The sequence below is a fragment of the Ictidomys tridecemlineatus genome, chromosome 1, assembly GCF_052094955.1.
Source record: "Ictidomys tridecemlineatus isolate mIctTri1 chromosome 1, mIctTri1.hap1, whole genome shotgun sequence".
NCBI classification, from domain to species: domain Eukaryota; kingdom Metazoa; phylum Chordata; class Mammalia; order Rodentia; family Sciuridae; genus Ictidomys; species Ictidomys tridecemlineatus.
The window spans coordinates 52,288,026-52,300,982 of record NC_135477.1 but is presented as its reverse complement, the minus strand read 5'-3'; the positions used below and the strand labels follow the sequence as shown (position 1 = coordinate 52,300,982).

Sequence of the window (12,957 nt, the reverse complement as noted above, 5' to 3'; positions counted from 1 at the left end):
TGATCCACACCCCAACCCAGAGAGGTATTTTTTTTTAAAGAAAGGTGAAATCATGACTGTCATAAAGAGCTGTCTACAGTGGGGCTTGGCCTGCACTGTCACTAGGACGTGGTGTTCTATTGAACTCAGTGTCCCTGAGTACAAGGCACATTAGGCACAGTCGCCCTGTTGGCCTGGCGGATTTAGACAGTCATCCATGATCACGTCAGAACTCAGGACATAGTCACAGGATTGTCCCTGCCTCCTGGCGGCACCCATCCTAGAACAAAGCCCTAGCAGTTGACTGGTTACTATGCAGCAGTGAACAGGCAGGATGGGAGCCACCCCTTCCCTAAAGCAGTGTCCCTTTTCTTTTCAAAGGAATTCGACCTGGATGTGGTGGCTATGGTCAACGACACGGTGGGCACCATGATGACGTGTGCTTATGAGGAACCCAGCTGTGAGGTTGGACTTATTGTAGGTGGGTGCTCTGGGAAGCATCGACTCTTGGTCAAGGGAGAACTGGGTTTTTCTTCTCTCTGGCACCTGGACTCAGGAGCTTGGTCCTCCGTTTGGGACAATCTGTCTGTACTTGTCCCTTTACCACCTTTAGAGTTCAGTGCTGGACGAAGACCTCAGAGTTCTCTGGAGGGTTATCCCTCCCCAGGACCCCCATGGTGCTGCACATGGATTGTGATAGACCGTTAAGAACGGGGCTTTCCAGAAGAGAGAGTGCAAAGGCCCTGTGGCCTGGGTGGGCAGGGTGGGGTACCTGGTGCTGTCCTGGCTGGCAGGGCAACACTGTTGGGCTGTACGGAGGGGCTCCCAGGAGGTGCAGCAGTGGGAGTCAGACTGGAAAGGAAGCAAAAATCACCTTTTCTCCTGACATTGCTTCCAGCTGGAAGTGGCCTCAAGTGCCATTTTGCCCTCAGCAGCCACTGTTAGTGAGGGTCCTAGTCACTAAAGAAGGTTCCAGAATGGTTACCTGTAGGTTCTGCAGCCTTTTCCCTTGTATTCACACCTGGCAGGGGCCTGGGCCTCAGGAGCTTAGATTTGGGCTGTGAGGAGACCATTTGTCTAGTGGATCTGTTCCTGGTGTGAGAGGGCACTGGGCAGAGGCCCCTCACAGCCAGCATCTGCAGACTCAACTTGGACAGGGAGGAACGTCTCCCTGCCTTGGGTTCCATTTGCAGAGTATCTGGAGTGACCCCATCAGGCCACTCTCCTGTGCCAGGAGGACCTTTTGGCTTCTGTTGAAGTTTAGAAAACAGGAAGCAGCCCCAGGAAAGGCGGCCGAGGGCCTGGCTCAGGGGCTTTATTTCTTCTTTCTTGAGCAAAGCTCCCTCCACCCAGCCCTTCCCTTCCTTCTGCCTGGGGACGGGCTCAGGTAGAACATGCAAAGCTAGGGTGACACAGCACATTCTCCTCTTGCAGGCTGGTGCTCACTTTCTACCTGGGAGCCAGGCCTGTCTAGTTCAGGACAGCTTGGCACCAGCCGTTTTCTTTCCTCCATCAATTGATTGCTCAGAACCCCCGTGGGCAAGTACGTCTCCTCCCCTTCCATTTCTTGGGCTTCTCTGCTTTCTGTTTTATATGTTTTAATGAGAAGCTAAGAAAAAAAAACATAGGAATCCAGTAACATCAAGAGTCTGCAGATACCACTCAAGTTTCTTCAGTGGGGATAAAGGTGACCTGGCACTTCTGGTTGGCCGGGGGCATATCTGAGTTCACCTAGGTCCCACCTGGGTCATAGGATCCCTACCACTTAGGAGGGGCTGGTTAGAAATGCAGAGCCCTGGGCCCCACCCCAGGCCTCCCAAGTCAGATCCGCATCCTCACAGGCTCCCAGGTGATTCCAGTGCCTATTGAGATACCTTTGGGAAGGACTCCTGGGTTGGTTGGTTTTTAAATTTTCAGTCCAATGACTGTTACCCAAAGCTTGGTCCTTGTTCCCAATGCCAATCCAACAATGAGGACATGATTTTAAGAAAAAAAAAGGACTCCTGTCCCAAAGGCTGGGAGTCTGCCCATCATGGGGAACAGGGGGCCCCAAAGTCTGAATTACTTTGTTCCTGTGGTGGGTGTGTGCTTACGGACAGATAACTGCCTAGGATGTGGAAGAAAGGTAATCTGGTTTCCCCCGAAATTAGGGAGCAGGAGAGAGAGAAGAGAAAGAAACATATGCATTGTAAAAATAAGTTGCAGTGTCAGGACAGCAAGGGCTGATTCAGAGCAGGAAGTGGAGCAGTGTTCCATTTCCCCACTGTTCATTTCCATATTCCATTTCTATGGAAAAGGGGTGATGACATCTCTAAGCTGCCTCCTGCTGAGAGAGGGTAAAGTTGGGGGAAGTGACCCAAATTCTTATCAGATGGAGCATGGACAGTTAAGGGTATTCAGCATCCGGGCAGTCCAGAGGGCCATGGTGGCAGTTGATAGACAACTGGACAAGGCATACGTAGGGCAGGGATGATGCTAAGACACCAATAAACAAGACAGCAAAGCATTACTTTAACAATTAGCACAAAAGCAATTGGTATTTCAGCCAGTCTCTGAAAAACCATGAAGACAGTAACTCGTAATCATATCAGTGGAAACACAGATCAAATTATCTATGTAGGAAATTGGAAGATTTGTAGGGTCTAGGAGATCAGGCTCAAATTGACCCAGGATAAACCTGGGACTCTAGAGTCCTTTGTGATCATTATTTTTAATGAGTTCAATCTCACACTAAGACCCTTCCCTTATAGTTTTCAGCTTTACTTTTGGCAGGGCTGATACAAATATACATCTCCAGTAGGAGTCAAAGATGTTACTAAGTGTCTTCAGTCTGTGATAATCTCTGGTGGTAATATCTCATCTTATGCACAGAGATTTGACCAGCCCCAGTAGGAGTGTGCTTTGGCTATACTCTCCTGCTAAGTGTTTAAGACCAGGTTGGTTAAAACTGACCTTTTTTCTATCCACTGTTAAGAATCAGCTGAGATTCCTCAGAGATCACTCTTGGGAATGTGTGTGAAGCCTCTTGGCTCCTTTAACTTTTCTCTGCCAGGGATGCCACTCGCCAGGATGAGTCAGGGTCCTGCCAACCACCCGTGGCTTCTCTTGGAAGCCTCAGAGACATTTCCCCCAATGACCCTCCTCTTTGCAGAATGTGCACTGGTTGGCTTCTTTTCTCTAGGGTCCTCTTGATCTCCCTGATGGGCAGATTGAGTGATTCACCAGAGTTGCAGGTCCCATTGTTCTCTGGGTCCTGATTTACCTCAGAGGGCAAGTGCCAAAATATTGGCTGCTTTTTCCTTGGCCCTTTTACTTCCTTGACTTTGGTCTCCAAGTTTTTGGTTTTAAACACCCAGCAGGCTAGTTTCACCAGTCTTAAAGTGGGAGTAACAGGTTATAACTTCAATATCTATAATTTTATAGTTACCCCTTTGATTTAATTGGAGTCAGTATTAGTACTGTAGGTCAGTATAGTATCCTATCTTCCCTGATGGCTTATTGTCTCAAATACATGTTGTTCTGTTAGAAGCAATGTTTCTGCAAAATACTAACAGGCAACAATTATAAAGTTTTCCAAGGAAAATATAAAACAAACACTAATGTAGGTTTGATTTCTGATTAGCCTCTGCAAAAACTCATATTTATCAACTCAATTACATACAAGTTTTACTTTAAAATTTTTTTTTTTTTTTTTTGGCTACTGGGGATTGAACTCAAGGGCACTCAACCACTGAGCCACATCCCCAACTTTATTTTGTATTTTATTTAGAGACAGGGTCTCAGTCAGTTGCTTAGTACCTCACTAAATTGCTGAAGCTGGCTTTGAATTCACGATCCTCTTGCCTCAGCCTCCTAAGTCAATGGGATTACAAGCGTGCACCACCAGGCTCGGCACAAGTTTTACTTTTTAAAAACTCTTTTTACAAATCTAAACACCTTTAAAATTTTACCCAAACCTTTAATTAAATTTTGCATTACATTCCCTGTTTACTTTGAATTCACAGTAATCTTTACAACAACAAAAATCCATTTTTTGAACACAACTTTAAATAAGCTTAATCCTAGCCTACTTCAGAACCATCCCAAAGTGGAGAAGAACGAGAAGCAGAGTCTTAACTCAAGCAGGCTGGCCCCTTGACAAATCTTGAAAAGTGTTTTCTGAATCTGCTCTTTGCCCCTTTTAAAAATATCTTTCTACAAAGTTCTCATGTGTTATTTCCCAAGTCTATCCGAATCAGTTAACATAACACATTACTGCTGAAACATAAACAGATACGGAGAGAGCTCTCATATTCCCTTTGGGGGAAGAGATGGCAGAATGTTTTCATTTTCCACATTGTCAACCTTTGAATAAATCCGACTCTCCTTATTACCTTCCAAAAGTACATTTAAATTCCCATCCCAGTGTAACACAAAAATTTTATATATAATTTATTAACAACAGGTTACCTTTAGCCAGTTATAAAATATTCAATGACACAAATACCAACCAAATTTGTTATTTCTTTATAAATCTGAAGGAGATATTGTACAGACAATTTTAGTTTGGAGAATATCAACTTGGTAAAGTGCTCTCCTAAGCTTTAAATTTAACTAAGTGTAACTTTTAATAAAATTCAGAATCTACAATATATGGGAAAGAAAATAATCACAGGTCTGTGTGGGTTAGCAGTATCAGCAAAAATCAAAGGATAGGCGTAAATCTCTTTATATATTTAGGAAACAGAGCTAAAGATCAGAAATTGACTTAGTCAAAGCAAACAGATATAAGACAGGTCTTCAAATGGCAGTGTGTCCCTTCTATGTCAGATACAAAGTATAAAAGAGAAAACACTTATTGGTTACCTTGCCTAGACTTACATACACTTCATTTTATAACATAAAATGAAACATTATTCATTTATATGAATATGAATGATATTCATTTCATTACTTAACACGTAGACAAGTCTCATACAAACACAGTTCTCAGATGTATACATATACCTAGTCCCATATACTTAGGGTGTCAACTATATTGTTATAACCTAAAATAATGGTTGTTTATTTAACCAGGTATAATGTAATCATTTAAAAGACTTTAAAACAGGTACAGACCCTAATTCCTTTAAGATTTAGTTTCCCTAAGTAACAACACCTAACAGATACAAGAAATTATCTTGACAGATGAGAGCAGATCAGTGTTGCAGACCTTGCTTCTTATCCGTTTGAGATTTACCTTCCGCACTGACTTAGACATTCACAACTTGTTTCTGTCCTTGGGTTTGTCCTGTTTTTCTTTTTGGACTTTAGCATAAGAATATTACTTTACCAGACAAAATACTTTTTTATCCAGAAACATTTCCTTTACCTTCGACTTTTTCATACTAAAATATATTTCCACACCTCTGACTTTCTTAACATCTCTTTTTTTAGTTTCAGACCCTTTCTTAAATTCATATTCTGAAACAGTCCTTATTAATGTTATCTGTGACTTAATTCACACAACAGATTTCATCCCAGGAGAGGGTTGGACCATCTGCCCTGTACAAAAACTGTGCCTGAATATCATTCCCTCCAGGTGGCATTCAGAGAGTTGGAGCACAGGAGAGTTTTGACTCTGACCTGTGTCCCTTATTAGGATCACAGTGCCGTCAACGTTAAGTGAGTTCCCTGGTCAGTTGTACCCAGAACCTCCTTTTAGGCCCTGTTCTTACATGAGGCACATTGATATCAGTGGAGGAAGCCCTTTCCACCCTTTTCTTTAGCCTTCCTTGAAGATCCCTGGGCAAAACACAGTTGGGTTTTTGTTGTTGTTGTTGTTGTTTTTCTTTTCTTTTCTGGATGCAGTTGTTTACCAGTCTCCCCAGGCATTTAGTTTGATGGGATACAGTTATAGCAAGAATTGCTCTGCCCCAGTGACGGATATCCCCTGGCCAAATGGGGTGTCCTGTCAGATCTGAAAAGGGGAGGCTCTTCCTTGTCCCCAGGTCATAACAGTGCTGGAACCTACTGCCATATCCTTTGTGGCCAGCAGCCTCCGTCCCCGTGGGCAGAAGGGGCTGGAAGGCAGGGCAGAGGCCAGGCTGTCTGTGGCCACTCTTCTACATCCCAGGCAGCTTTCCTGGGATTTTTCCCCCCAGCCCAGGGGCTGGTGTCCCCGACCCACATGGAAATGACCTGGGGCTGAGAAACGGTGCTGGGAGTGCCGGAATTGGGTTTAAAGGATTTAAGTCTTCTTAAACCTTTTCTCCTGTGTCCTGCTGTCCTTGCACACCAGAGGAAGTGCTTTCGGGATCCAAATCAGTTCCTGACCCTTCAGGCTCCTTATCGTGCAACTGCATAAATGCCTGCACACACGGAATCTCTTGCCTATCCTTTACCCACTGACAGACCAACTCCAACTGCAAGATAGTATAATAATCCAGAAAACCATTCAAAGGCCAGATTGTGTTACAGTAAAGCATCTTTCTCTTAGACAGGCTTATACCTATCAGTGACCAATTCAACCAAGATTTCTCTTCTCAAGAGACTGCAGGTAAGATCTATGCAGTATGGCCCATGACTTAAAGGGCCAGTGACATACAAAAACACAGAGCCAGACAAAAGAGGATCACCCTAGCCATGGCTGACAGACGGGAACCTTTAAAACAGATAGGCTTGGGCTGGGGATGTGGCTCAAGCGGTAGTGCACTCGCCTGGCATGCGTGCAGCCCAGGTTCGATCCTTAGCACCACATACAAACAAAGATGTTGTGTCCGCCGAAAACTAAAAATAAGTATTAAAAAATTCTCTCTCTCTCTCTCTCTCTCTCTCTCTCTCTCTCTCTCTCTCTCTCTCTCTCTCTCTCTTTAAAAAAATAAAATAAAATAAAACAGGCCTGCACATAAAAATTTCTTCCACTTAACTTTACCTCTGACAGACCAACTCCATCTGCAAGGTCATAGAGAAATTCAGAAAGCTGTTAAAAAGCTATTCAAACAATTAGATTGTTACAGTAAAATATTATCTTTTTCTTAGGCAGGTTTATACCTATAGGTGGCCCTCTCTTCCACTTACTTTACCTCTGACAGACCAACTCCAATTGCAAGATTGTACAAAAAAGAAACAGACAACCAGAAAGGATTCCCCAAACCATACCTGACACACAGGAACCTTTAAACCAGACAGACCAGCCAAGATCTTTACCAAGAGACTTCCTGTAGGACCAGCACAGTATTGCCCATGTCTTAAAAGTGGCAGTAACAGATTCAAAGAAAAACACAGACAATCAGAAGGAATTCCCAAAACCAAGGCCAACAAACAGATGAGAAGCTAGAACAGACCAGAAGGGAGTAGATATCCCTAGGTTCTCAAGTCCTGCTTAACCATGACTCCTGTACCAGTGGCACCACAGATGTCCCTACCAAGAGGAAACAGATGTGTGGAATCAAGGATCTGGTGTGCACGCTGGGGGACTGAACAGAGGGCCAAGGGTACTGCGACTACTTAAGTTCACTTTCCTTTTTCCCAGAGTGGACCAAGATGAAACAACCTGAGAGAAGGCAGGAGTTCTCCAAAGCAAAATGAGCTTTGGCAGCTTCTGGCATAGTCCCCCAGTCCCTTGCTCTAGTCACCAGCTCCTGTGGTTCGACCCAAGGCATATTACCTGTCTCCTCACCCTCCTGCCCTTGGCGCTCAACCAGTTCTCCAGCCGCCTTGCATCCTCAGAATGGACGTGGGGTTGCTTGGAGAGCTGGGCCTGCCCAGAAGGCTGGAGTGGGGGCTGCCTTCCCCAGATTTGTTACCGAAAGCTCAGTCCCCATCCCCAGTGCCAATCCAATAACAAGGGCACAGTTTTAAGAAAAAGGAAAGAGAAGATTTATTGCTTTGCTAGCAAGGAGAAGCACAGGGGACTCCTGTCCCAGAGGCTGCTGATTCTGCCCATCAGGCTTTTAAAGAGGTGACTCAAAGGCTACGTTCCATGGTTCTGTGTCCAGAGCTGTAATTCACTTGTTAGTTTGGGTGATAGTCATTTCTGGTGGAGATCTTCTAGCACCATCTCCAAGTCTGAATTATTTCATGCCTATAGAGGGTGTGTACTCAGGGACAGGGAACTCTGCCTAGGATGGGGAAACAAGTAATTCTGTTTCCCTTGAGATTAGGGGGCGGGGATTAGGGAGGAGCCGGGAGACAGGTAGAGAAAGAAAGATGTCCATTTAAAAAATAAGTTGCAGTGGCAGAGCAGCAAGGCCTAATTCAAAGCACAAAGTGGACCCTCTGACATGACCATGAGCCTGGGTATGTATCATGGCAATTAAAACTGCTGTGAATGTGTCCTCTCAGTTTCTTTACTTGGCTCCTTGTGGACTGGCACAGAAAACCATCTGTGGTCCCACCCCAGTTTTGCATGGCCACTCCAAGTCACCCTGCTCTAGGGAGTTGAGGAGTGGAACCCAGAAGCCCCGGGTGTCACATGTGTACGTAGATGTGTGTATATATAAGCACGTCTGTATGTGTACACACATTTTTTTTCTTCAAGCTACCACCTAAACTTGCACCTTTGGAGATACATTTCTTGGTTGGAAGACCATCTTCTATTCACATAAATATCTCCTTGTCTGTACAGGTCAACACGTGAGGCTCTCGACTTAAAAGTGGGTTAGCAGACGTTTTCTAGGTGGTTTAACTCAGATACTCCATTTGTATCTTGTATCTTTTCCTGGAAAACATTGGGAAAGCCAAGGTATTGCTGTGTCCATCTCAAAAATGTACCCCTTATCTGTGGACTCCCAGGTTCCAGGCCTCAGGCCAGTTGCGAGACCCTCCGCTGGTCTTGGGTGGCATCGCCATTCATGCCCACCCTTGTGTGTTACAGGGACTGGCTGTAATGCCTGCTACATGGAGGAAATGAGGAATGTCGAGATGTTGGAGGGGACTGAAGGGCGAATGTGCATCAACATGGAGTGGGGTGCCTTTGGCGACAACGGGAGTCTGGATGATATTAGGACAGAGTATGACAGATTGGTGGATGAATACTCTCTAAATGCTGGAAAACAAAGGTAACTGCCAGGTGGAGGTGGTCCCTAAGGGCCGGGTGGGGAGGGTCTGGCGATATTCCACGGCAGTGGAAGAGGTTTCTAGTGGAAGTAAGTTCTGGATAGAAGCTTGGAGTCTGGTCCCTTTGATACTCCTGACCTTGACTTTTGGCCTATGGACAGCAGAGGACCTGGGAGGATGAGGCCCTGACAGTACAAGATGGTCCCAGAGTAGGCCCAGAGGATAGATGACAGCTAACACGCCACTGCCTCATGACCTGTGTAGGCCTGCACGAGTTTGGCTTTCCCCTGCATTTCTCCCCCTTCAGAAAAATATATGGGGGTGGAGCAGTGGGTCTGGGTTGAGGCAGAGGCCCTTCCGGGTTCTTCCTTCTGGAACCCTGTGAGTCTCCATCGCCACCTAGAGGCCATGTGGAGCTTGCAGCTCAGGATTCAGGGACCTGGTCTGAAATGGCAGAGCAGAGACTGCTTGGAAATGAGATGAATGACTCTTTGTCTCAAGCCCCCAAGAACCAGTCTGTTCAAGTTGTGTCCCCAGAAGCGGAAAGAAGGGTTGGATAGCACCTCCCAACATAAGTTGGTCCCCTGCCGCTCTCAAGGTTTTGCCTTTCCTGAATACTGCCTCGGTGTTATTCACTTATTCATTTATTTGTTTCCTCTAGTTTTTGTTTGTTTCCTCTAGTGCTGGGGATTGAATCCAGGAACATTCTGTCACCGAGCTATATCCCCAGTCCATTTTACTTTATATTTTTTATTTGATTTTGAGACAGAGACTCACTAAATTGCCCAAGCTGGCCTTGAGCTTGTGATCCTCCTGCCTCAGCCTCCCAAGTAGCTGGAATTACGGGCGTCTCCATCACACCATCACACCTGGATCATTTAGTGTTTTTTTTAAAATCAGCTTATATTCTTAAATTTAATGATGAAGCAGAGAAAGGTAAAACCAGTATTGCCCTAAGTAAATGCTAATCGTGGAATGAGGGTAGGGAAGAACTGTTATTCAGGTCTAGCTAGTTCTCATGCTCTGCTAAAGCCTCTAAACCAAGACCGCCTTTGTTGAAAGGTGATCAGCAAGCGTTAGCAGGGCTCAAAGACACTTCAGCAGTAAGCTGAGATTGTCCCCTTGATGCAGTGAGAAGGGCTGGATGGGGGCCGTGGTGATACCCACACTCTCTGCCATTCTCTGTGTTCCACATTTTTTCTGTGGACCACATGAAATCTTCCTAAGTATTCTGGAATATCCAGCTTCTCGGCTTGGGGATCCTGGGCCTGGGTGTGTGCCATGGAGGCATCTAAATCCCTGGTCATTTCTTGAGGCCCTTGAACCTGGAAAGGGCAGGAAATTAAAAGTCCCAAGAACAGGGTGACCTTGAGTATTGTGGCCACGGAATTCTCCCACCTGCATGTCTTATCACGCTGCTGTGTGCTTGACCAGCACTGTGCCATTTGCCAAACCTTCAGAAAACTGAGGAATTTTTCCCTCCATGGTCCTCTTGTCCCTTTAAGGCTCCGTCCAGTCACGTGCTTGTTCTGCAGCTTTGTACTGAGCACCAAGCTGAGGGCTTGGCATGGTGCCGCGCTGTGCCCTGGGGACTCAGAGCTGAGCAATATGCACACTCCCTGTCCCTCCTAGGCGGTGGGCCTGTGTCATTGTGGAGCAGGAGAAGGGCGAGGTGCAAGGGAGCCTGGCATAGGCAGGTAGAGCCAGTCTGGGGGGCATGACAGGCCTCTCCTCCAGGACATGGCATCTGGCTGAGATTCACCCAGGCAAGCGCAGAAGGTCAGCAGGGAGGGTACCCACCGAGCAGCGAGGCATGAATGCTGCGGGGTGGTGTCTGATGTGGAGAAGGGTGGAGGGTTCCTTGGTCCTTCCTGGTCTTTGCCTTAGCTGGGGAACACAGGGCAGGTGTGCGACCCAGAAAGACCATGAGAGCAAGGGCTCCCGGGAAGGACACTGCAGCCCCCTTCCTCCTGTGGCAGGTATGAGAAGATGATTAGTGGTATGTACCTGGGTGAAATTGTCCGCAACATCTTGATCGACTTCACCAAGAAGGGATTCCTCTTCCGAGGGCAGATCTCTGAGCCACTGAAGACCAGGGGCATCTTTGAGACCAAATATCTCTCTCAGATTGAGAGGTGAGTGGGGATGGTTTTCTACCACCATTTGACCGTGAGATGGAGAGACCCCATTTCTCCCAGCCTCAGGCTCCTCATCTTTCAAGTGGGAATAATCCTACATTTAGTGGCTAGTGGAGGACTAAACGATGTCATGTGTGGAGTACATGTCACAGAGTAGATCCTTTAAAAAGAGACTGACTGGTCTATCATCACCATCATTGTCATTGTCATCTCTATCAATTTAATACAGATAAGACAAATATACCAGGAGAAGGAAAAAAAGTTGGGGAACACATCAGGTAGTCATGGCCAATACACAAACAGGGAAAAGTCGTCCTCCTTACTAGAGAAGAAAGCAAAGGAAACCAGGTGGCAATGGCTGCCTTAGGAAATGGTCAGAAGGTTTGAAAGTGCTCTTTTCTTCTGAGGACACTTGTGGCCGAATATCGTCCTGGCTGGAGAGTGAGCTGACCGTAACTTTCTGAAAGACATCTGCCAATGGGTATCAAAAGCCCTTTGACCCAGAAATACATCCTAAAGGGGGAAAAAAAAAAATCAGAGTCACACACAGGATTTCTAAACAAGAAATTTCATCAAAAGGTTCCTTTATCATTGCAGACAGTTGCAAATAGCTTTCTCCAGACCGGCACACACTTGGTGCACACTTGGAGGGGAGCCCTCTGGCCACCATTCCCAGTCCTGTTCTCAGACAGGACTGTGGGGAGTTGCTCATCGGTATCACCCAGGAATAAAAGTCGGTCCCCGGCTGCAGGCCCTGCTTCATCCAGTCCCCTGGCTTTTTCTGTTCGCTGCAGTGACCGGTTAGCGCTGCTCCAGGTCCGGGCCATCCTCCAGCAGCTGGGTCTGAACAGCACGTGCGACGACAGTATCCTGGTCAAGACGGTGTGCGGGGTGGTGTCCAAGAGGGCTGCGCAGCTGTGCGGGGCTGGCATGGCGGCCGTGGTGGACAAGATCCGGGAGAACAGAGGGCTGGACCATCTGAACGTGACGGTGGGCGTGGATGGGACACTCTACAAGCTGCATCCGCAGTGAGTGAGGCTTGGGGGGCGGTGAGGGGATGGCGGAGGGCGCTGGGGGGCGAGTTCCTGAGTCCCCTGGAGGATGACAGGTTTCAGGGTGTGGTTCCCGTCTGGGAAACTCCTCACTGGGCAGGGCTGCCTATGACTGTGCGCGTGTGGACAGGGCAGGGGTGGGGGGCGGGGGATGAGCACCTTTAGGGTTTGGGGTCCTGGGGAAGGGAAGAAGGCGCTGACTTGACCCCCTTACTTGACACAGTGGCTGGCAGGCGTGACCCCCTCCCTGCTCTCCTGGGCTCGCTGAGGTGTGGGTGGGGTGGCCTTGCCCATTCAGCCTGGCCAGGGTCAGCTTGGCTGAGAGGCTGTGCTGGGTGAGTCCAAAGAGGAAATGGAAGAGGGAGGAGGGCCCATCGTCTTGTTCACCTGCCAAATCAAACTTGGAAGGGCAGGTGCAGCACTGGCCCTGGACTCTGGGACAGGGAGGGGCCCGAAGTGACCTACTTTGGGTGAAGTGTCTGACACCCCATGCCAGGGAAGGACCTGCTCTTTGATCCACTGCGTGTTCCAAAGCTTGGCTCTTAGGAAGAGAGTGGCCATGCCTAAACTGGGGGTGCCTTGATCAGTGCGAGTAACACTGCTGCCAGGATCTCGGGACCCTCGGCCACCTGGGCCTTAGGGGCACCCTATTCAAAAACACCTCACTCAAGGCCACAGAGAGATTACTCGCTTACCTCAGGCCTGTGGCTGGGGTGAAGCCATCTGCCGAGCTCCGTCCTCACCTGTCTCTCCGCCTTCTTCGCTGCCCT

General features: G+C 47.3%; 1 protein-coding gene across 2 annotated transcripts in view; it reads left to right on the top strand.

Moving 5' to 3' along the window:
- Hk1 (hexokinase 1) overlaps positions 1-12,957 on the top strand; it is a 95,908-nt gene that overhangs the window by 81,303 nt on the left and 1,648 nt on the right. For both annotated transcript variants that reach the window (XM_040273244.2, XM_005325959.5), the window contains 4 exons: positions 361-460; positions 8,816-8,999; positions 10,977-11,132; positions 11,930-12,163. In XM_040273244.2, coding sequence (XP_040129178.1) covers positions 361-460; positions 8,816-8,999; positions 10,977-11,132; positions 11,930-12,163 — 674 coding nt within the window. The remainder of the gene's footprint in view (positions 1-360; positions 461-8,815; positions 9,000-10,976; positions 11,133-11,929; positions 12,164-12,957) is intronic.